General features: G+C 37.5%; 1 protein-coding gene across 1 annotated transcript; it reads left to right on the forward strand.

Moving 5' to 3' along the window:
• Window positions 1-284: 284 nt before the first annotated feature.
• On the forward strand, window positions 285-6265 carry LOC111996440 (uncharacterized; the record flags this gene model as incomplete). Its single annotated transcript, XM_065771854.1, is given in 3 exon segments — window positions 285-411; window positions 1457-1700; window positions 5043-6265. Coding segments are annotated over 3 exon segments (1270 nt in total), but the record flags the coding sequence as incomplete, so codon positions are not given.
• Window positions 6266-20544: the final 14279 nt, after the last annotated feature.

Genomic DNA, 20544 nt, shown 5'->3' on the forward strand with positions numbered 1-20544 from the left:
CGCTTATTGCATGCAAATTGAATTAATTAATTAACTTGGCTAATTTTTTTGAGGGAAAACTTGGCTAATTAATTAGTTAATTCGTCACAAGGGATTAATACATTATTGGCCTATCAAAAACAAAAAAGAAATTTATAATATTGAAAACTTATTTTATAATCTAATATCTTTTTTTTTTAAAATCTAATATGTTTACGGCTTGGGAGTTGGGTGTTGGGACACAACATTTTTTGACCATATGTTTATGGCACACTATTTTTGTTGATGGAGGTTGCTATTTTGTTGATGCAGGGTCAATGTGGATCATGTTGGGCTTTTAGCACTACAGGAGCTGTCGAAGGAGCCAATTTTATTGCAACTGGGAAACTTGTCAATCTTAGTGAACAACAGCTTGTTGATTGTGATAACACGGTTAGCTACATAGTTCTAACTTCTAAGTTCTACCCTGGTTTAAATTTTGATTCATTTTCTAGTTATAAGCCTTCTGGTGTTTTCTTTAACCATCCTTAAAAAAAAATTGCAAGCATTGCATTTATATATATATATATATATATGATAGGATTTAGATAGCTATTATCTTATCTAAAACGGCACAATCTTGTTAAGGTCTAAGTTGAATTATTATAATACCCATAATATATAATGATTTCAACTAAGTCAAACTCTTACATAGGGTATTGTATTAACTTAAGAAGCTCAACAGCTTCGCAAAAAAAAAAAAAAAAAAAAAAAAAAAAAAAAATTTAAGAAGCTCAACATCCCCAATGTCTACATTGAATTTTTATAATATCCTTAGTGCTTTCATATAGTTAAACTTCTAGTTATGGGTATAACTCTACTTGAAAGTAACTAAATCATTATAACATCTAGATATATATATATATATATATTTTTTTTTTTTGAATTTTTTTGAATCATTATAACATCTAGATATGAAATAGCAACAACCACCACAAAATTGGAACCACAAAAGTTTAATGATTCTATTTAATCATTACTAAATAAATTACCTCTAAATACAATGACAATATATACTTTATGAAAATATTTTTATATTATTTATAAATAATAAATATAGCTTGAAATAGTTTAACGTGATCAGGTGATAGGTATGTGCTATGGGTCTCTCGAACAATGATTACTCTAATAAATTAAAAACAAGATTTATTTTATTTTATTTTACACACGGGTATGTAAATACGTTTATGTTTATATGTGTATGCATGTCACTTGACTTTTGTCCAAATTGATGTCCCAAAAGTGATAATTTAACATTCCAAACAAAAATTCCTAGCTCTATAAAACCCAAAAAAAAAAAAAAAAGGTGTTGGCTTGCCATTATTAAGAGTATTGTTAATATATATATATATATATATATAATTTAATGCAATTAAAGTATATGAAATAAATTGCATTGTATTTTATTGACTCTTTTTCTCTCCATAACTTTTTGCAGTGCGACATAAAGGACAAAATTGCATGTGACAATGGATGCGGAGGAGGCCTTATGACAAATGCGTACAAATATCTGCTCGAAGCAGGAGGGTTAGAGGAGGAGAGTTCATACCCTTACACTGGGAAGCAAGGTCAATGCATGTTTAAGCCGGAAAATGTAGCCGTAAGAGTTGTCAATTTTACCAATATCCCTAATGATGAGAACCAAATTGCAGCATATTTAGTCAACTATGGTCCTCTTGCAGGTAATCTTTTAAATAAAAGAATATCAATATGTGCTCATTTTATGCTCTACTTTTTGAAATTTGGGGTCCGTTTGGTTGTCGTAAAATATTTTCCGGAAAATACTTATTTTTCGGAAATGCTATTTTCTGAAAAAGGAAAATATTTTTAAGTGTTTGGTTGTATTAGGAAAATTGTTGTGGAAAATATTTTTATGTGTTTGGTTCTATTAGGAAAATGCTATTTTCCTACCATTTTTTCACAATTTCCGGCAACAAATTCCGGCAACAACAACAACAGCAGCAGCAGCAAATTTCAGAACAACAACACAACAACAACAACACAACAACCACAACAACAACAACACAACAACCACAACAACAACAACAACCTTCATCAAAAAAAAAAAAACAACAACAATAACACAAAACCCACGGACAATCCACCATACACACCATCGCAACGGAAAAAAAAAAAAATAATCAGAGGAGGACGACGAGATCGAGAGGGTGGCGCGATCGAGACGACGACGAGATCGGAGATGATGATCTGACCCAGAGGAGGACGGCGTGATCTCGGCGCGATCTCGCAGGCACGAACTTGGCGCCGTGATCGCCATCTTGGCGCGATCGAGAGGGCTGCGCGATCGGTGACGAAGGAGGCGACGAGGTCGGAGACGAAGTAGGGGACGAGATCAAGGACGAAGGAGGCGACGGCGACGAGGATGGCGATCTGACCGGCGAGGACGTGCTTCAGGTGGAGTGCGCCTGGGCTCACCGTTTCTTCCTTCCTCTCTCTCTTTCTCTTCGTGCTCTGTTTCTCTTTTCCGGAAAATTAGATTTGAAGTGAAAATGAAAGGTGAAATCGTTTTCAGCCTTGACCACTGGTCAACGGAAATTAATTTTCGAAAAATGCGTTTTCCGTGCGCAACCAAACATCCAGAAATGGTGAAAAGCATTTCCGGAAATGCTTTTCACCCGATTCAAACGCAGCCTTGAATTGAGTATGTGCAACATAAAATTCAAAAATTAAACTTAATTAACATTAAATTCACAAATTAAATTTAATTACTCTGCCATTGTTGCTACCTCGTAATTAGTGACACTAATATCAAATGTTGTTCTTCGAAATTCAGTTGGGTTAAATGCGGAGTTCATGCAAACTTACATTGGTGGTGTCTCATGCCCTCTTATTTGTGGCAAGAAATGGATTAACCATGGAGCATTGCTCGTGGGATATGGTGAAAAGGGGTATTCCATTTTAAGATTTGGCTACAAGCCCTATTGGATCATCAAGAATTCATGGGGCACGAGATGGGGTGAAAAGGGCTATTACCTCCTTTGTCAGGGGTATGGAATGTGTGGAATGACCAGAATGGTCTCTGCAGTGGTGACTCAAGCCTCCTAAACAAGCCTTCTGCCAAAGAGTTCCTTTCCTTATTGAAAGGCTAGTAATAAATATAAAGATGTTGTATTACGGAAGTATATGGTCTTAGGAATTTGCTTGTACGGTACTTGCATAACAATTAGCTCAAACCATATAATTCATAATATATGGATGCTATTTTGAGTTATAACATGTGGCTAAAAGAGTAAAGAAATGTCAGTTCTCAATGGCACTTTTGAGTGGTATACACGTTTAAGGTTCTTATGAGATGATCCATTTTCCTTCTATAATTCATCATTATAGTGTGTTTAGCTTTTTCCCAAAAAAAAAAAAAACAAATCATCATTATAGCGTGTTTAGCCTTTTGCCAAAAAAAAAAAAAAATCATCATTATAGCGTGTTTAGCTTTTTGCTAAAAAGTTTATTTATTGATAGTTGAAAAAAAGTAAAGTCTGTCTTTTAAAAAAAGCAAGACTTGTGCACCTACAACCTCAGGCATGCTGTACACGTACATAAACCAATAAATTAATAAGGTAACATAAAAATTAATCCTCCAAATACATGCTTACCTGAGTTTATCTATTGATATAAAATGGGGTATGTACAATCCCACTTATGTCCGATTTGCGCTCCTACATCCTCAGGCATGGTGCATTGGTGCGTGAGTTAATTGGCTAAATGATGTTAAATTTGGCTAAATAATGAAGAAATGAGAGGGGAGAGGGCATTGGAAGTGCTGAAATCACGATGAATTTGGCACTGCCAATGCCAAATTTATGTTGAGTTCAATACTAAAGTAGGTGGGTTTTAGTTAGATTAATTGAGAAACTCTTTTATTATCGAATAAGAAATTTAGAGTTAGATTAATGTTTATATTAAAAATTAATTGGTATTTTAGCTTGATGATGGCACTTCAAATGCCAAATTTATGTTGATTTTAATATTGGAAGTATGTGAGTTTTAGTTAGATTAACTGAGAAAATCTATTCTTATTATCGAACAAAAAATTTAGAATTAGATTAATGTTTATATTAAAAATCAATTGGTGCTTTGACTTGACGTTTGATGATTGATAGAATAACAATTATCATTGTGTTGAAATATATATAAAAATATTATTTAATAAAGACTTTAATGCACCTTAACTGCCTTAGGCATTAGTTAACAAAAGCCAAATAGCAATAACCATTATCATCCTCAATCTTATTGATTGCTTGAACTATCGTCTGCTCGTCTCTAACAAGTAGCGTCACTTAAGAAAGTTCCTTGAACAAGCCCTTCCTGAATAGCGCACATTTCTTCTCAGTGCTTGCTCTTTTAGGTTTTGACACTTCTGGGAGAGTTGGTGTTGCCTATTGTACCCGAAAAATATTTGGATCCCATCATCACGCCAGCCACCAGTCTTGCTTATAAAAGAAAACATTTGCAAAACACACCTAGGACCAGTGACTACAGAGGCAAAGTCTTTAGCAAAAAAGAAAAAAAAAAAGAAGAGAGAGACTACTAAGGCAAAGTAATTTCGTGTGGCAAAATGGTGAAAGTTGAGGTCACTATCATTTCAAAAGAAACAATCAAACCATCTACACCAATATTGAATCATCTGAAACCCTACAAACTCACCCTCCTTGATCAAGTCACTCCGGCAACTTACGTTCCCATGGTCTTATTTTATCCCATGACTGATCTCAATCTTGACGTGTCCCAAATTATTGCACAACTTAAAAATTCCCTTGCAGATACCCTCAATATATTTTACCCACTTTCTGGGAGCATAAAAGACAACCTTTTTATTCACGATTTCAACATGGGTGCTCCCTTTCTGGAAGCTCATGTTAATTGTTCCATGTCTGAGTTCCTTAAGCACCAAGAAACTGACTTACTGAGTCTGTTTCTTCCATACCGTGCCTTCTGCTTGGAATCAGATATTACTACAAGTCAAATAGCTGTTCAACTGAACGTCTTTGTTTGTGGTGGAATAGCAATCGGATTGTGCTGCTCACATAAGATTGGAGATGCCGCAACAATGAGTTCTTTCCTACATTCTTGGGCTGCCATCTTTATTGGGTCTCCGGAAAAAGTTAGAAGTCCAAATTTCTCAGAGGGATCAACCATGTTTCCACCTAGGGATTCACTTCCACAAAAGTATATAGCTACAATGGATAACTTGTGGTTCAAAGAAGGTGATTATGTTACGAGAAGGTTTGTGTTCCATGACAAAGCAATAACCACTTTAAGGGCCAAAGCGAGAAGTGATCTAGTTCCTAATCCAACACGCATTGAGGCACTGACATGTTTCATTTGGAAACATTGCATGGCAGCTTCTAAAGCCAAATCACCAGTTTCGAAAAAGACATCCATAATGGTTCAAGCAGTGAACTTGAGGACACGAATGAAGCCACACTTGTCAGATGCTTCTGTTGGAAATATATTTTGGTGGGCACCGGCAGGAGCTGATTTAACTATGGAAGAGAGAGAGTTGAATGAATTGGTGAACCTTGTAAATGAATCCATCGCAGGGTTTGATACTGATTGTGCGGAAAGTTTGCAAGGGGATGAAGGGTTTTCGACTTTCTCTAATTACTTTGGCCACTTACAAGATATGTTTTTTGCAGAAGTAAAACCAGATGTTTGTGCGTTTACATGCTGGCTTAGGTTTTTTAACGATATTGATTTTGGTTGGGGGAAGCCATTTTGGATTGGTATCATGGGGAAAGTTGGCCCTAAATTTAGAAATTTAATAATTTTCAGTGAAACCCCACGGGGTATTGGGATTGAGGCATGGGTGACCATAGATGAGAAAGAAATGGTCATATTGGAGAATGATCCAGAATTTCTTGCATTTGCTTCCCTAAATCCTAGCATTTCAATATCTCTTTAAAATCTTTGGATTTGTTTTTGTTTGATGCCAAAGGTAAGTAAAATAGAAATGGTTTATGGTACGCATGTAAGTTTGTGTATGACAATAAATCATTAATAAATTGGGTTTTGTGTCTTGGTCTTGAACTTTACCTTTAATAGTGTTCACACGTTTTTACTTCAAGTGTAAAATGTGTGAAATGGTGCGTACACGAATGAATGTGTAGTAATAAATAGCCCTGAAGTTATAGGAGGGCTTGCAATTTAAGGAGGGAGTTTCACACACATATACACTTAAATTATGTTAAAATAGAATTTCTATCTTGTATAATAAAAAAAAAAGGAATTCTCACATGCATTGAATTTTTTTTTTTCATTTTTATTTCTATTCAGTATCGAAAGTAATGAAGTCGTAAAGTTGTAATACAAATTTATATAAGTGCAGAGAAGCAATATAATTTTCATACATATGTATTTTGGCATAGATCTTTTTGTTTTTATTTTTATTTTTTTTTATTTTTATTTTTGGGAGAAACATCTTTTTGAATGTTTTGATGTTATAAAGTTGGACCAGCACCATTTGCGTTCAAAGGATTAAAAAATGACAGCATTAGTAGTTATGAAATCTAAAAATATATGATAATTTGGTAATTGCATCAACACAAGAAGAAAGTTGATGAGCACAAACAAAGGTTCAACTCTTAAACGACCTGTACTTAAATATAATAATGTGTTCGTGAATGATCTCATTGCTCTAGAAAAGTTCTGCAACTAGAGAAAACTCCTTTAAGAAATTGAAAAAGGTTCATGGTAAACTCAAAAACAGTTGCAAAAGAAAAGACTTGCAAATAAAGTGTCATGAAAAAAGTTGTGACTGTTCAACAAAAAGAAGAGATCATTTCAAGAGGCATCATTTGAAAAGGAGACATCATGTAGGACCAAAGAAGAAAATTTTCAGGAAGAAAAAATGGAAGTTTCTTAGAAGAAAGTAATTTAAAGAAAAAACTTCAAAAGTCTATTTCATGTGCAGAAAAACAAGTCATTTTGCAAAAAAATTGTCCAAAAAAAGAGAAAACAGCAATGCTTCTTGAACAAGCATAGATCCATGTAGAAGACACTCCCTTCTCAGATGTAGAATCATTCTTTTCACTTGATGATGACTACTTTCCTCAAGCTCTAGTGGTCATGGCTTATTCCACATTAGAAGAAGATTCAAACTCAGACAGTTGTGATGCCTTAGACCCAGAAATCCAAACCATCTATACATCCTAGCCTATTATAGCTCCCTTAACCAGCCCTACTCTAATAACCCAAGTACATATCCTCCTAGAAACTTACTCTAGACCCATTCTAGTTATAGCCCTTTTTGATATTGGAGTTGCAGCAACAATTCTCCATCCTAAGATTTTACTTATAGAATTTTGGTTACCCCATAACTAGATTTTTTATGTAGCAAATGGAGAAACATTCTTGATTACCCAGAAAAGTAAGCCTATCATTATCAGAATTTTCCTAACCCTTACCATAAGACACCAAATCCTTGCATCCCCTCTTACTGACAGAGACCTCCTTATAAGTTTTGATCTCCTTCACCAAATACCTAGCCTTAGAGGGTCTTCAAAAGGACTTTTGCATAAACAACATCTTCTTACTTGGACTTAGGTTCCTCATCTATTTATAGTTGACCCCTTTGACTCTTTAAGAACTCAGATCATCAACAAATGTTGTGCAAATAGCCGTTCCGAATTCCTTTTTAAAAATCCAAATCCCTTATGGAAGAACCCAAACTTTTTTATACATCTTCCCTTAAAAAAGAATGAAGATGTAAACCCCACAAAAGCCAGCCATAGAGGAATGAATCTTGAAAATTTAGTCTTAGCCAAACAAGAGTTATCTACCCTCCTCTCAAAAGGCCTTTTTGAACCCACGCCTCCTTGTGGGCATGCTAAGCAAATTCGAGAAAAACTCGTATTGGTAATTAATTACCAATATCTCAACCATTTTCTTGCAGATGATAAGTTCACTTTGCCAAACAAGAGTGCTCTTTTCTAGCATCTTTCAAATGCAAAAGTGTTTTCAAAATTTGACCTTAAAGTAGGATTTTGGCAATTAGGAATCCACCTAGAAGAAAGGTATAAGAAGGCATTTTGCATCCCAAATCACCATTACCAATGGACAGTCATGCCCTTTGGCCTAAAAAATGCCCAATCCCAGTTCCAAAAAGCAATGGTAACGTTGTTCTAGACACTCTTGGCCAATGCATTAATCTATGTGGATGACATCCTCCTATTCTCAAAAGATGCAGATTCTCATGAAAGGTTGCTCACTGAATTTTATAATTTAGTGAAATCTCAAGAAATAATGCTTTCAGAAAAGAAAATGGTCATTGTACAGTCTTCTATAGAGTTCTTGGGAGTAAGTATCTTAGATGGGAAATATACTTTACAGCTGCACATTGCTGCCTCTCTTAGCAAATTTCCCGATAAGCTCACAAGTGTCAAACAAATACAACAGTTTCTTGGAATTGTTAATTAGATGTTTGACTTCATCCCGAAGATCTCCAGATATAGGAACTGTTTAGCTCAACTCCAGAAGAAAACCCCTCCAAAATGGAATTTTGTTCACACCGAAGCAGTCCAACAATTGAAAAAATTAACAAAAAAACTTCCCCCACTACAGATTCCAAGACCAGACAAATGAATTTTACAAACCGATGCAAGTGATGAGTACTAGGCAACAACCCTTTTTGAAGAAATTGATGGAAAAAGAAACATTTGTGGATATAAAAGTGGTGCATTCAAGCCTTCAGAACTTCATTATCATTCCACTTTCAAGAAGAAACCGGCAGTAAAACATGGAATTGAAAAATTCCAGTTTCATCTCTGTGGACACAATTTTCTAGTAGAAATGGTCATGTCCTCTTTTTCAAAAATGCTTCAGTTCAAATGGAAAATGCTCCCTCATCCTTAGTTACTCAGATGGTCAAATTGGTTTTCACAATGGTCCTTCCAAGTCAAGCACATCAAAGGAAAAGATAACCTAATCACTGACTACCTTTCTAGAAAGCCTCTAGCCATTAACACCACAGTTATTCCTTCACCCTTATGTGTATATCCTATTATAGATCCATCCTCATCCTTAAGTTGGTCCTCTTTAGCCCCTGATGATATCCTTAATATGATAGAAAACCTTCATTCAGATATAAAAGACTAAATAAAGACCTTGACCCTTGAAGCCAGATCTAAAAAAATCATCGAAGTCCTCCATAACTATCTTAAGGAATACCACAATCACTTTCTTGCTATTTATCCTGACCTAGACCAACCATGTAGAACCTCTTTTGCCTTTTGGATAACTAACTGGACTGTCATACATTATCTTTACATGTGATATTTACTCAATGAGTATTGCTTGTGCCTTCATTTTGAACTAGGATTTTATAGACTTGTTTTGCCTCGCGAAAATAGATATTTTCAAAAAATTTGGTTTGAAATCCTGAAGAATAATGCTCATAATGGAGACTGGAAAAAGTATCCTGTCACAGTCCATCCAAGATTTAGTCACAAAATTACAACAGGATCCTTGATTGCTAAGCTTAATTCAAAAAAGGACATCCGAGCAGAAGGAATCTTTCACCCATCAGAAATTCATTGGCTCACTAACCTAGATGACTCCCTCCATTTACACATGGACACCGCATGGGCATGTTGTCAGAATGCTCTTAGTAGGACATAATCTCTTAATTTGGGAACCTCATCTGAAATAAGGCCAAGCACTCTAGAAGCTTACAAACAACAGTGGCCATATGAAAGTAACCTTTCAAGAGAAATGACTAATCCTTTACTTGGCTACGATGACCCCTATTATGATAACCATGATCCAGTAATTTAGTTTGTTTGATTATGTTTTATTTGTTTCCTTTTATATTATGATCTTTAATATGTTGTGTGTATTATTTCCTTAAGTTGATGTGTATGTTTAGGTTAAGGATAAAGATCTCTTAATAAATTCTTTAATTAAATATGACCTAACAACATATAATGGATGCCAGCCCATAAGACAAGCAATCTTGGCTACTTAACACTTTCCCAAGCCGTACCCAAACTCCGAACCCGTAATCTGGTATGTTGACCCATGTATGTAAGTGATTGGCCCAAAAGGCCCAATATGGTTCCTAGACCTAGTCTAGGTGGCGACTCCCCTTTTCTCTGCCATGGTCCACTCGCCCGGGGCATACTCTCCTTTGCGTCCACAACTACTAGTGTTTTGCTAGAAATATTTCATTTTTTGGGTCTTTATATTTTTGGTCCAAGATTCTATTATAATACATTTTTAGTAAGTAATAAGATGATTAATTGATAGTTGATAAAGTTTTAGAGATTTAGTCAGGGTCTTATTGTGTTGTGACTTAATCTTGGCGAGCAAGAAGAGCATTTAATGCTCTGCTCAAGCAGTTGGTAGGGGAATATTTGGTCCGATAATGGTAGATGACAGCTGGGTATTAAAAATATCATGAATATTTTATATTTGAGGATTGAAGATAGCAAATCAGATTTAGCCATGTGTTTGAGTTGGATTTTAGCTGAAAATAGTAATATAATTTATGTGAAATAATATGATTAGATTTCCAAATTTGTATAGCAACAGCTGGAGATTGAATGAATAGTTATTTTGTTAGCATTTAGATGTGTGGAGTTTTTGAGTGTTTGTCATATGATGAATATTAAGTTTTAGGAAAAGAGCAAAGAGGAGTTTTATCATTTTAAGTGCTATGTGATAAGATAGGCTTACTATATGTTACCCGCTACACATTGACTCGTTAGATTTCAGAGAGTTGGAGAAGACACGCCAAGCAACATGTTTCTTTTATCAACTTTAAATCGCTGGAGTTTTACTGAACATACCTTTCGGCCCTCCAAACCACAACTCCCAAAGTTTCCCCAAAGAAGCTCATTAGTTTGGACCATATGCCGAAGATAAGATAACATATCTTGGGCTTTGTTGTCATTTTGTGTAAATATGGGATTTTGTTGGAGAAGGCGATTTCCATAAATATGAGAGAGGTAATATGGGCCGTGAGTTTTGATTGTGATTATATTTTTGGTATGTTTTATTAAAAAAAAAAAAAATTGTGGTTGTAAGCAACCAAAAAAACTTACCAACTGTTGCTTTGAATAAAGGTATATCAAAATAAAGGAGAATGATTTTTGCATTAAACCATTCCCATCCTTGTTCAGAAATGCAAAACGTATGCATTTTGCATCCTAAAACACATCTCATCACTCTTCTATGTTTTTCAATGAATGAAAAAATGCAGGAATTCCAAATTAAGATTAAAAAAAAAAGTATTGGCCTTAAAAAAAAAAAAAAAAATTAGCCTCTAAGCACACACTCATGCGCATGCTTAGAGGCTTTTCTATTTTGTTTTCTAAAGGTCAATAATTTTTATTCATCATAATTTACAATTGTTCCATTCTTCAATCACAAAAATATCTAGAGGTACGATGAGATTTATGTGTTTGTGGATAAAATAATTTTTTCGCATAAATCTCATTAAACCTATAGGTATTTTTGTAATTGAAGAATGAAATAATCACAAATTATGATGAATGAAAATTATCCTTTAGAAATAAAAAATATATATATAAGAGCCTTTAAGCATGCGCGTGAGCACGTAAGTAGAGGCTAGTTATTAGTTAATTGTTGAGGATTTTTTTTCCCATAACCAAAATAGTATCATTAATAACTCAATTTTTTTTTGATGTGAAAGTTACATTGTACTAATCATAGTCAACTCCCTAAGATGTGACCTTAACATATACAATATAGATAGTTTCTCTGACGGCTAGGGTTTAGGGTTTCCTACTCCTTTACGTCTGTAGAATCTTGTCCCTAGCCTCGTCTAGGTTTTTCGTTCCCTTCAGACTCCGGTGAGGCTGGTAGGACGGTGTGGTACTGTGTGAGTTAGTGGTTTTTTTTGTTTGGTCGTTGGAGGTGTTTTGGTGGAACGTGGGACTATGGCTGGACTTGAGGAGATGTGGGCTAGGTTTTCCCTGTCAGAAGAGGAAGAAAGAGGCGCTGATGTTGATGGGCAAGAGGTAACTATCCTCCATCGTTTGGCTGGTAAGTTTTTCACTAAACGTGTGCTGAACGTCGATGCCGTGGCTCGCACGTTCAAACCTCTATGGAGACCTAGGGGGGAATTAAAAATTCGAGATATGGGAGAAAATATACTGCTGTTCGAGTTTGAGGATGGTCTTGATATGGAACGAGTTTTAGAATTGGAACCGTGGTCATACGATAAGCACCTGGTGGTATTTCAGAGAACATTGGTTGCTGAGGCGGCTCCAACTCTCGACTATTCCAGTTCTTCTTTTTGGATTCAGCTTCACAACATTCCTGCTTATTTATTATCGACTGAAACTGGTGAATCCGTGGGCAAGACTTTAGGGAGGGTGCTTCAAGTTGCTGATCCAGAAGACGATGGGGCTGGGGGAGAATTTTTGCGGATCCGTATCAGCTTGGACATATCAAAACCATTACCCAGATGTTGCAAGCTACGGTCAGAAGGGAAGTTTGTGGGCTGGGTGGGATTGAAGTATGAGCGGTTACCAAATTTTTGTTACTGGTGTGGCCGTGTCAGTCATGGTGAGCGAGACTGTGAGATGTGGCTGCATAACAAGGGTAGGTTGCGCAAGGAAGATCAACAATACGGCGAATGGCTTCGTGCGGACTCAGTAAGGGCTATACGTAAAACAGTGGCAACAATCCCAGGGGCTGCACGCAGTAAAGTACCATGGCAGAAGCAATCAAATGTCAAAACCAAAGTTCAGCATGATAAGGGTGAGAAGTCTAAGCAAGCAGCCAGTACAAGTGGTCATGACGAAGTATGTGAAAAGGAGGACAGAGGGGATGTTTCAGTAGTTAATGGTAGTACTGTAGGGATGGTGCATGCATGTCAGCAAGAATGTGAGGGTACTAGGAGTGGTCTTGTTGGGTTGGGAAAGGACCGGGTTGGACCAAAGGAAGTGCAAGGTAGCCATGTCACTGCTTCGGCCAAAGCAGATAAGCCGACTACAGTGATAGATTTTTCAGCTGAGAAGTCAGGCCCAACTTTGTTAACCAGGGCATGGAAGAGATTAGCTAGAGATGTGGGTAAGAATCAGAAAGATAATGAGGAAGGCGGTATGCTCATGACAGTTTCGAACACAGTGGACAATGGGAAGCGCCGTATGAGTATAGACTTAGAGAATTCAGTGGAGAGTAAAAAACAATGTATGGATGTTTGTGAGGGGATGGATGACCAATCTCCCGAGGTGGTGGCTGCTTGGCAGCACCACCGGGCATTATGAATTGCCTAAGTTGGAACTGTCGTGGGCTTGGGAACCCACAGACAGAAGATGAGCTAGTTGCCCTAGTGACAACAAAAGATCCCAAATTAGTTTTCTTAATGGAAACTAAGGTTGAAAAATTTATTTTGGACAGAATTGGTAGAAAAATACATTTTGCTAATCTCTTCTTTGTCCCACGTGTCAATTCAGGTGGGGGGCTTGCTTTGTTCTGGAAGCATGACGTGGATGTTAGTGTTCAATCTTCATCTGAGAGATACATTGATGTTGTAATTAATCAAGGAGCGGATGACGCCTGGAGGTTCACGGGTTTCTACGGAGATCCTGACACTGCCAGCCGGGAAAACTCCTGGAATTTACTTCGATCTTTAAGTCATCGATTTAGTTTGCCCTAGGTGTGCTTGGGTGATTTTAATGAGATTTTGTTTGCTAATGAGAAATTGGGGTGGTTGGATAGGCCAGAGAGGCAAATGCAGGGATTTCGAGATGCTTTGGATTATTGTGCTTTGAAGGACCTGGGCTTTACAGGATTCCCTTATACTTGGTGTAATAGAAGACCTGGAGACCAAAATACTTGGATCCGACTAGATAGGGGTGTGGCAACTGTAGATTGGGTACTTCGGTTTTCAGTTTTTCGTATTCACCACCTGGATGCTTTTCACTCTGATCATAAACCACTTCTGCTATGCTCAGACTCGGAATTCAAGCGCTTTTACAGGAAAGGCCGTCCTTTCAGATTTGAAGCTATGTGGTTAAAAGATAGTACCTGTGAAGATGTAATAAAGCAATCTTGGGAGGGTGAGTCCTCTCCTAATATAGACTGGGGTTTTAACAGGAAGATCACGGCTTGCCAGCTGAATTTGAAAGCCTGGAATAGGAATTGTTTTGGGCATGTACGCAATACTTTGGCAAAGAAACTCAAGGATTTGAAATGGGCTGAAGAGGAAGGTTGCTATGCTTCAAATCCGGGTTTTGGTTGGGGGGGGGGGGGGTGTTACACGCTTTCTTACAAATACTAGCCTTGTTTTTCAAAGAAATTCCGTCCTATTTTATCTCTCTTATTTTCATGTCCTTCCATTCTAGAACCAATCATCTTGGACAAACCAATTGCAATAAAATAAAGTAAATAATTACACTTTTTAACCTGAAATTCTATAGTTCACAGTTACAAACGAATGAAAAGAAAAAAAAAAATCGCATTTAACTCACTCATATACAACAAATAATAACTTTCAAGGAGGATTAAAAGGGAAAAAAATGGGGAAAAGAAAAGAAAAGAAAAAAACAAAATAAATAGGGTAAGAAAACAGTGCCATCTCTTGAATCTTTTTCATTGTCTGACTTCAATTTCATTTGGTTTCTTGGTTACTTACTTTTGCCCCTATAAAAACAAATGTAAATCAACAGCAATTTCTCCAATAACCCTTAAAATTGTTATTATACAATGTTTATTATTTCAAATTATTTTCTCACAATTTCCATAACAAATAAATCAAAATCATTGAGCAATAAAACAAAAAAATAAAAATAAAAGCACTAAGAGAATTACCTTATAGAAAAGGGCTACTCCTTTCTATGAAAGAGAAAAAGAGATGCTTTTTTATATATTTTTTTAAAGATTAAACGGGAGGAAGATAGAGATTTATTTGTGTTTGATTTGTTCATAAGAAATAAGGAGAAATGAAAATGCCTAATTTTAAGGGACTTGAATAAGGGGTTATCTTTGAGGGAGAGAGACTAACGTGAGAGAGAGGAAATACTTTTCTTAGTATTTTAATTTAACAAAAATTTAGGAGTTTTTAAATTAGCAATTTTACATATCTAAATTGCCTAAGTTAGAACTGTCGTGGGCTTGGGAACCCACAGACAGAAGAAGATGAGCTAGTTGCCCTAGTGACAACAAAAGATCCCAAATTAGTTTTCTTAATGGAAACTAAGGTTGAAAAATTTATTTTGGACAGAATTGGTAGAAAGATACATTTTGCTAATCTCTTTTTTGTCCCACGTGTCAATTCAGGTGGGGGGCTTGCTTTGTTTTGGAAGCATGACGTGGATGTTAGTGTTCAATCTTCATCTGAGAGATACATTGATGTTGTAATTAATCAAGGAGCGGATGACGCTTGGAGGTTCACGGGTTTCTACGAAGATCCTGACACTGCCAGCCGGGAAAACTCCTGGGATTTACTTCGATCTTTAAGTCATCGATTTAGTTTGCCCTGGGTGTGCTTGGGTGACTTTAATGAGATTTTGTTTGCAAATGAGAAATTGGGGTGGTTGGATAGGCCGAAGAGGCAAATGCAGGGATTTCGAGATGCTTTGGATTATTGTGCTTTGAAGGACCTGGGCTTTACAGGATTCCCATATACTTGGTGTAATAGAAGGCCTGGTGACCAAAATACTTGGATCCAACTAGATAGGGGTGTGGCAACTGTAGATTGGGTACTTCGGTTTTCAGTATTTCGTATTCACCACCTGGATGCTTTTCACTCTGACCATAAACCACTTCTGCTATGCTCAGATTCAGAATTCAAGCGCTTTTACAGGAAAGGCCGTCCTTTCAGATTTGAAGCTATGTGGTTAAAAGATAGTACCTGTGAAGATGTAATAAAGCAATCTTGGGAGGGTGAGTCCTCTCCTAATATAGACAGGGGTTTTAACAGGAAGATCACGGCTTGCCAGCTGAATTTGAGAGCCTGGAATAGGAATTATTTTGGGCATGTGCGCAATACTTTGGCAAAGAAACTCAAGGATTTGAAATGGGCTGAAGAGGAAGGTTGCTATGCTTCAAATCCGGGGAAGATTTATCAGTTAAGGGAGGAAATTCAGAAGCTCAAATATCGTGAAGAAAGTATGTGGAAGCAACGGTCTCGCAATGCTTGGCTGAAGGAGGGAGATAGTAACACTCGCTACTTCCATTGCCGTGCAAACCAAAGGAATCAAAGAAATTTCATTTCAGGTTTGGAGGATAATGATGGAGGATGGGTAGAAGAGGAAAGCCGATTGGGTGGGATTGTTGAGGACTATTTCAGGACTATTTTCTCTTCCTCAAACCCTTCAGGTTTTGACAGTATCTTGCAAGGCATTCATCCAGCTATTACTGAGGAAGCAGCTGAGTTGCTGGGGCGTGATTTTCAAGCTGATGAGGTGGGGGCGGCGCTTAAACAAATGGCTCCTCTGACAGCTCCTGGACCTGATGGGATGTCACCTGTATTTTATAAGTCTTTCTGGCATATCGTTGGGGAGGATGTCACTGCAGTGGTGCTTAAAGCCCTCAACACAGGTGTGATACCAGAATCCCTTAATTCTACTTTCATTGCTTTAATTCCTAAGATAAAGCATCCTAAGAAAGTCTCTGATTTTAGGCCTATTAGTCTGTGCAATGTGGCTTATAAATTGATCTCTAAAGTTGTGGTTAACCGTTTGAAAAAATTTTAGCTACAACTATCCCTGAATCCCAGAGTGCTTTTTTGTCTGGGCGACTTATAACTGATAATGTGCTTGTGGCCTTTGAAACCCTTCATTATCTTAAAAGGAAAACCCAAGGAAAGATGGGTCAGATGGCGGTTAAGCTTGATATGAGTAAAGCGTATGATAGGGTGGAATGGGAATTCTTGGAGAGAACCATGCGGCATTTAGGCCTTGGAGATAGAATGGTGAATCTTATCATGTCATGCATATCATCTGTTTCTTATTCTGTGCTTCTTAATGGTCAACTTGTGGGTTTTATTAAACCGGAACGTGGACTTCGCCAAGGTGATCCCTTATCGCCCTATCTTTTTCTCATGTGTGCAATGGGCCTTCGGAGCTTATTACATTCAGCAGAGATGGAAGGGCATATTCAGGGTGTAGCCATCTGTCGGAATGGACCTAGGGTCTCTCATTTATTTTTTGCTGATGATAGTATTTTATTCTGTCGTGCAAAAGAGGAGGAATGCCAGAAGATACTGGATGTTTTGGCTATTTACGAGAGAGGGTCAGGGCAGAAGATTAATCGAGACAAAACTAGTATTTTCTTTAGTTCCAATACCACTCCAGATATGAAGGATCGAATAAAGGCTATTTTGGGTGTTCTTGCCATTCGACAGTATGAAAAATATTTGGGTTTGCTGGCTCTTGTGGGTAGGGCAAAGAAACAAAGCTTTAGTTACATCAAGGAAAGGGTGTGGAAGAAACTCCAAGGGTGGAAGGAAAAACTTTTGTCTCAGGCTGGTAGGGAAGTGCTTATCAAATCAGTCATTCAAGCGATTCCCACATACACAATGAGCTGCTTTAAGCTCCCTAAAGGATTGATTAAGGAGTTGGAAATCATGATTCGTAAATTCTGGTGGGGGTATAGTGGGGGGAATAGGAAGATTCATTGGGTTAAGTGGGATAGACTCTGTGAGGCTAAGGAGATAGGTGGTATGGGGTTCAAGGAAATTGAGAAATTTAATGATGCCTTACTGGCCAAATAGGTGTGGCGTATGATTAATAATCCAGACTCGCTTTGCCATCGTGTGTTCAAGGCAAGATTTTTTCCGGATTGCTCTATTCTTGAAGCAAGGGAATCTACTGTGGGATCCTATGCATGGAAGAGCATTTTGAATGCTAGGTCGAAATTTATTCCTTCCACATGAGGCTGAATCAATTCTAGCCATACCGTTGAGCTTTCGGCGACCCCCTGATCGTATTGCTTGGAAGCACACCCCATCGGGTTTGTTCACAACTAGCAGCGCCTATAAATTAATTGTTTCCTGTGATTCCATGTCTAATGCAGGTAGCTCAAGTGCAGAACACCAAAAGAAATTCTGGAAGAGTCTTTGGCAACTCCGGGTGCCAAACAAAATCAAAAACTTTGTTTGGAGGGCATGTAACGAGGCTTTACCAACAAAGCTGAATCTGCACCATCGACACGTCACAGACTCTAATACTTGTGATTTGTGTGGAGAGTTTTCTGAGGATACCGTTCATGCTCTTTGGACATGCAAGAAAATAGCTTCGGTTTGGCTGTCTTTGGAATGGTTCCACCAATATGTCCCTATTCAGCCTATGAATTACAGAGAGTTGTTGGCCAGATTTTTGCCGAGTCAAGATGATTACAAAGCTGAGATTTTTGCTATTGCTGGGTGGCTCGTGTGGAATAGGCGCAATGCCATTCACTTTAATAGAGCTGTCCGACCTGTGGATAGCATTTGCAGAGAGGCTGGTAGTATTCTCCAAGAATTCCTTCAAGCACGGGAGAATGAACAGAGTTCTTCACGTCCTTAGGTGACTCAAAAATGGCGACCCCCTGCACCGAATATTTACAAGATTAATTTTGATGCTGCGGTTTTTCGAGCTTCGAACCTGGCGGGTTTGGGTGTGATTGCGCGTGACAGCAGGGGGGATCCGATTGGGGCGCTAACCATGCCTATTCCTTTCAGGAAGTCTGTGGCGGAGTTGGAGGCTTTGGCATGTCAGAGGGCAGTTCAGTTTGCTTTGGAGATTGGCTTAACTCAAGTGGTGGTTGAAGGGGACTCTGTTATTGTCATTGAGGCGCTCCAGAATGGCTCGGGTCAGTTTGCCAGCTATGGGAACATTCTTGAAGACATTCGGTCCCTATTATCACATTTCCAATATGTTGTTTTTTCATATTCTAGCCGTGTATGTAACTCTGTTGCTGATGCATTGGCTAAGAAAGCTAGTTCTAGTTCGGGGCTTTAGGTTTGGCTTGAGGATTTACCTGAAGACATTGCTCCCTTTGTGTTTAGAGATGTTCATTAATTTTGTTTTGAATAAAAGTGCCCAGGCTGTTTGGTCTGGTTTCTCAAAAAAAAAAAAAAAACTTTCTATACAAATGAATTTGAGAGCTTTTTAAGTATCTAAAATGAGGACCCTAAACTGGAAAAGCTCTTTAAATAATAGTATAAATAACATTGGTTATTTCATTTGGTGCTGACTTTTTTTTCAGGCTACCATTACAGTTTACAAACGTCTTAAAGTTGAAGTTTTGAAGCTCTATAAGGCTGATATATGTCACCAAATTATACTGTACGGGCATGGTATTAAGGTCCAGCTCATTGCACGTGCGACACATAGAGGCCCAACTCATCAATTTCAGTAAACTGAGAACCCTAAGCCCAATAACAGGTTGTATACCGCACTGGTCCAGCAGCTAGCTACATATCGGGGATGTAGCTGATCGGCACGGTAGTGCCTTGGGGGAAATCGTCTGCCGAGAACCAATCAACAATGGGTGCAAGTTTCAAAACAGTCACATCTATCTTGAAAAATGAGTCCCATCTGGTCAGGAATCTATTACAGAAAGGCCCCACCTACCTGAAAAGCCTCTCCACCATCATGACTGCCCCACTAAAGGAAGTCTATAAATAGGGGCCAAAGGAGTGAAAATGGGGGTTGGAAAAAAACAGAGAGTGAGAGACATACATGAGAGAGAATTGAGGAGAACAACAAAAGAGGAGAAGCTCACCAATGACTTGGGGACTCCTCTAGGGATACCAAAAAAAGGGTAAGAGGGTACAGGCTAGACCAAAAACTTTGTCATTTGAGCCGCTGGATTGGCCACAGGGGAGTCTTCCCATTGTAGAAATCCCATTACCCACATTATATAAATAAATTGTGGGCCTGTTCTTAGGGCTAACGGGTCACCTTGGGGAAACAGGCTCGCACATATACCATGAAAGATTAAGCTAGTTTTAGCACCTGACTGGTAGAGGTAGTCCAGTACTGTATAGATTATAATAGTATAGTATCTAATCCTGATCTTTCAATCAATAGGGTGCGAACACGATTTGAGAATCAATGAGGAAGAGAGCAGTTTGGTTTTCTTGAGCTCATACTTTAAAATTTTCTAGTTAAAAATAAATAAAATTAGCTTTTTCTTTCAAAATTTGGCAAGCTTGAATGCTCTTAAAAGACTGAGTTGGAACCTAAACATTTAGATAGGCGACAAATTTTGCTCATTGAAAATTATTTGATGAAGAAGTGGGATTTTAATTAGTAACCCGTGCTATAAAGTATGATCTCTCTGCTTTTTATAAATATATATGCATCCGGAAGTGTATGTGGTCGGCTTTAAGCCTTTAACTTGTATATGGATCTTTACTCTTCAGCCCTTTTATGTTTCTCCATTATAGTTAATTTTATTATTATTTTGCCAACTACTTACATCTTAAGAAAGTAAAATATTAATTCGACAAACAATAAGCATGTGATGAAATAAAATCTTAGTTTTTTAAAATAAAGAAAACACTATTTTAAGATCAAGATAACACTCTGCAGGTGTCAATACCAAAAC

The sequence above is a fragment of the Quercus suber genome, unplaced genomic scaffold, assembly GCF_002906115.3.
Source record: "Quercus suber isolate HL8 unplaced genomic scaffold, Cork oak 2.0 scaffold_50, whole genome shotgun sequence".
Lineage (NCBI taxonomy): Eukaryota > Viridiplantae > Streptophyta > Magnoliopsida > Fagales > Fagaceae > Quercus > Quercus suber.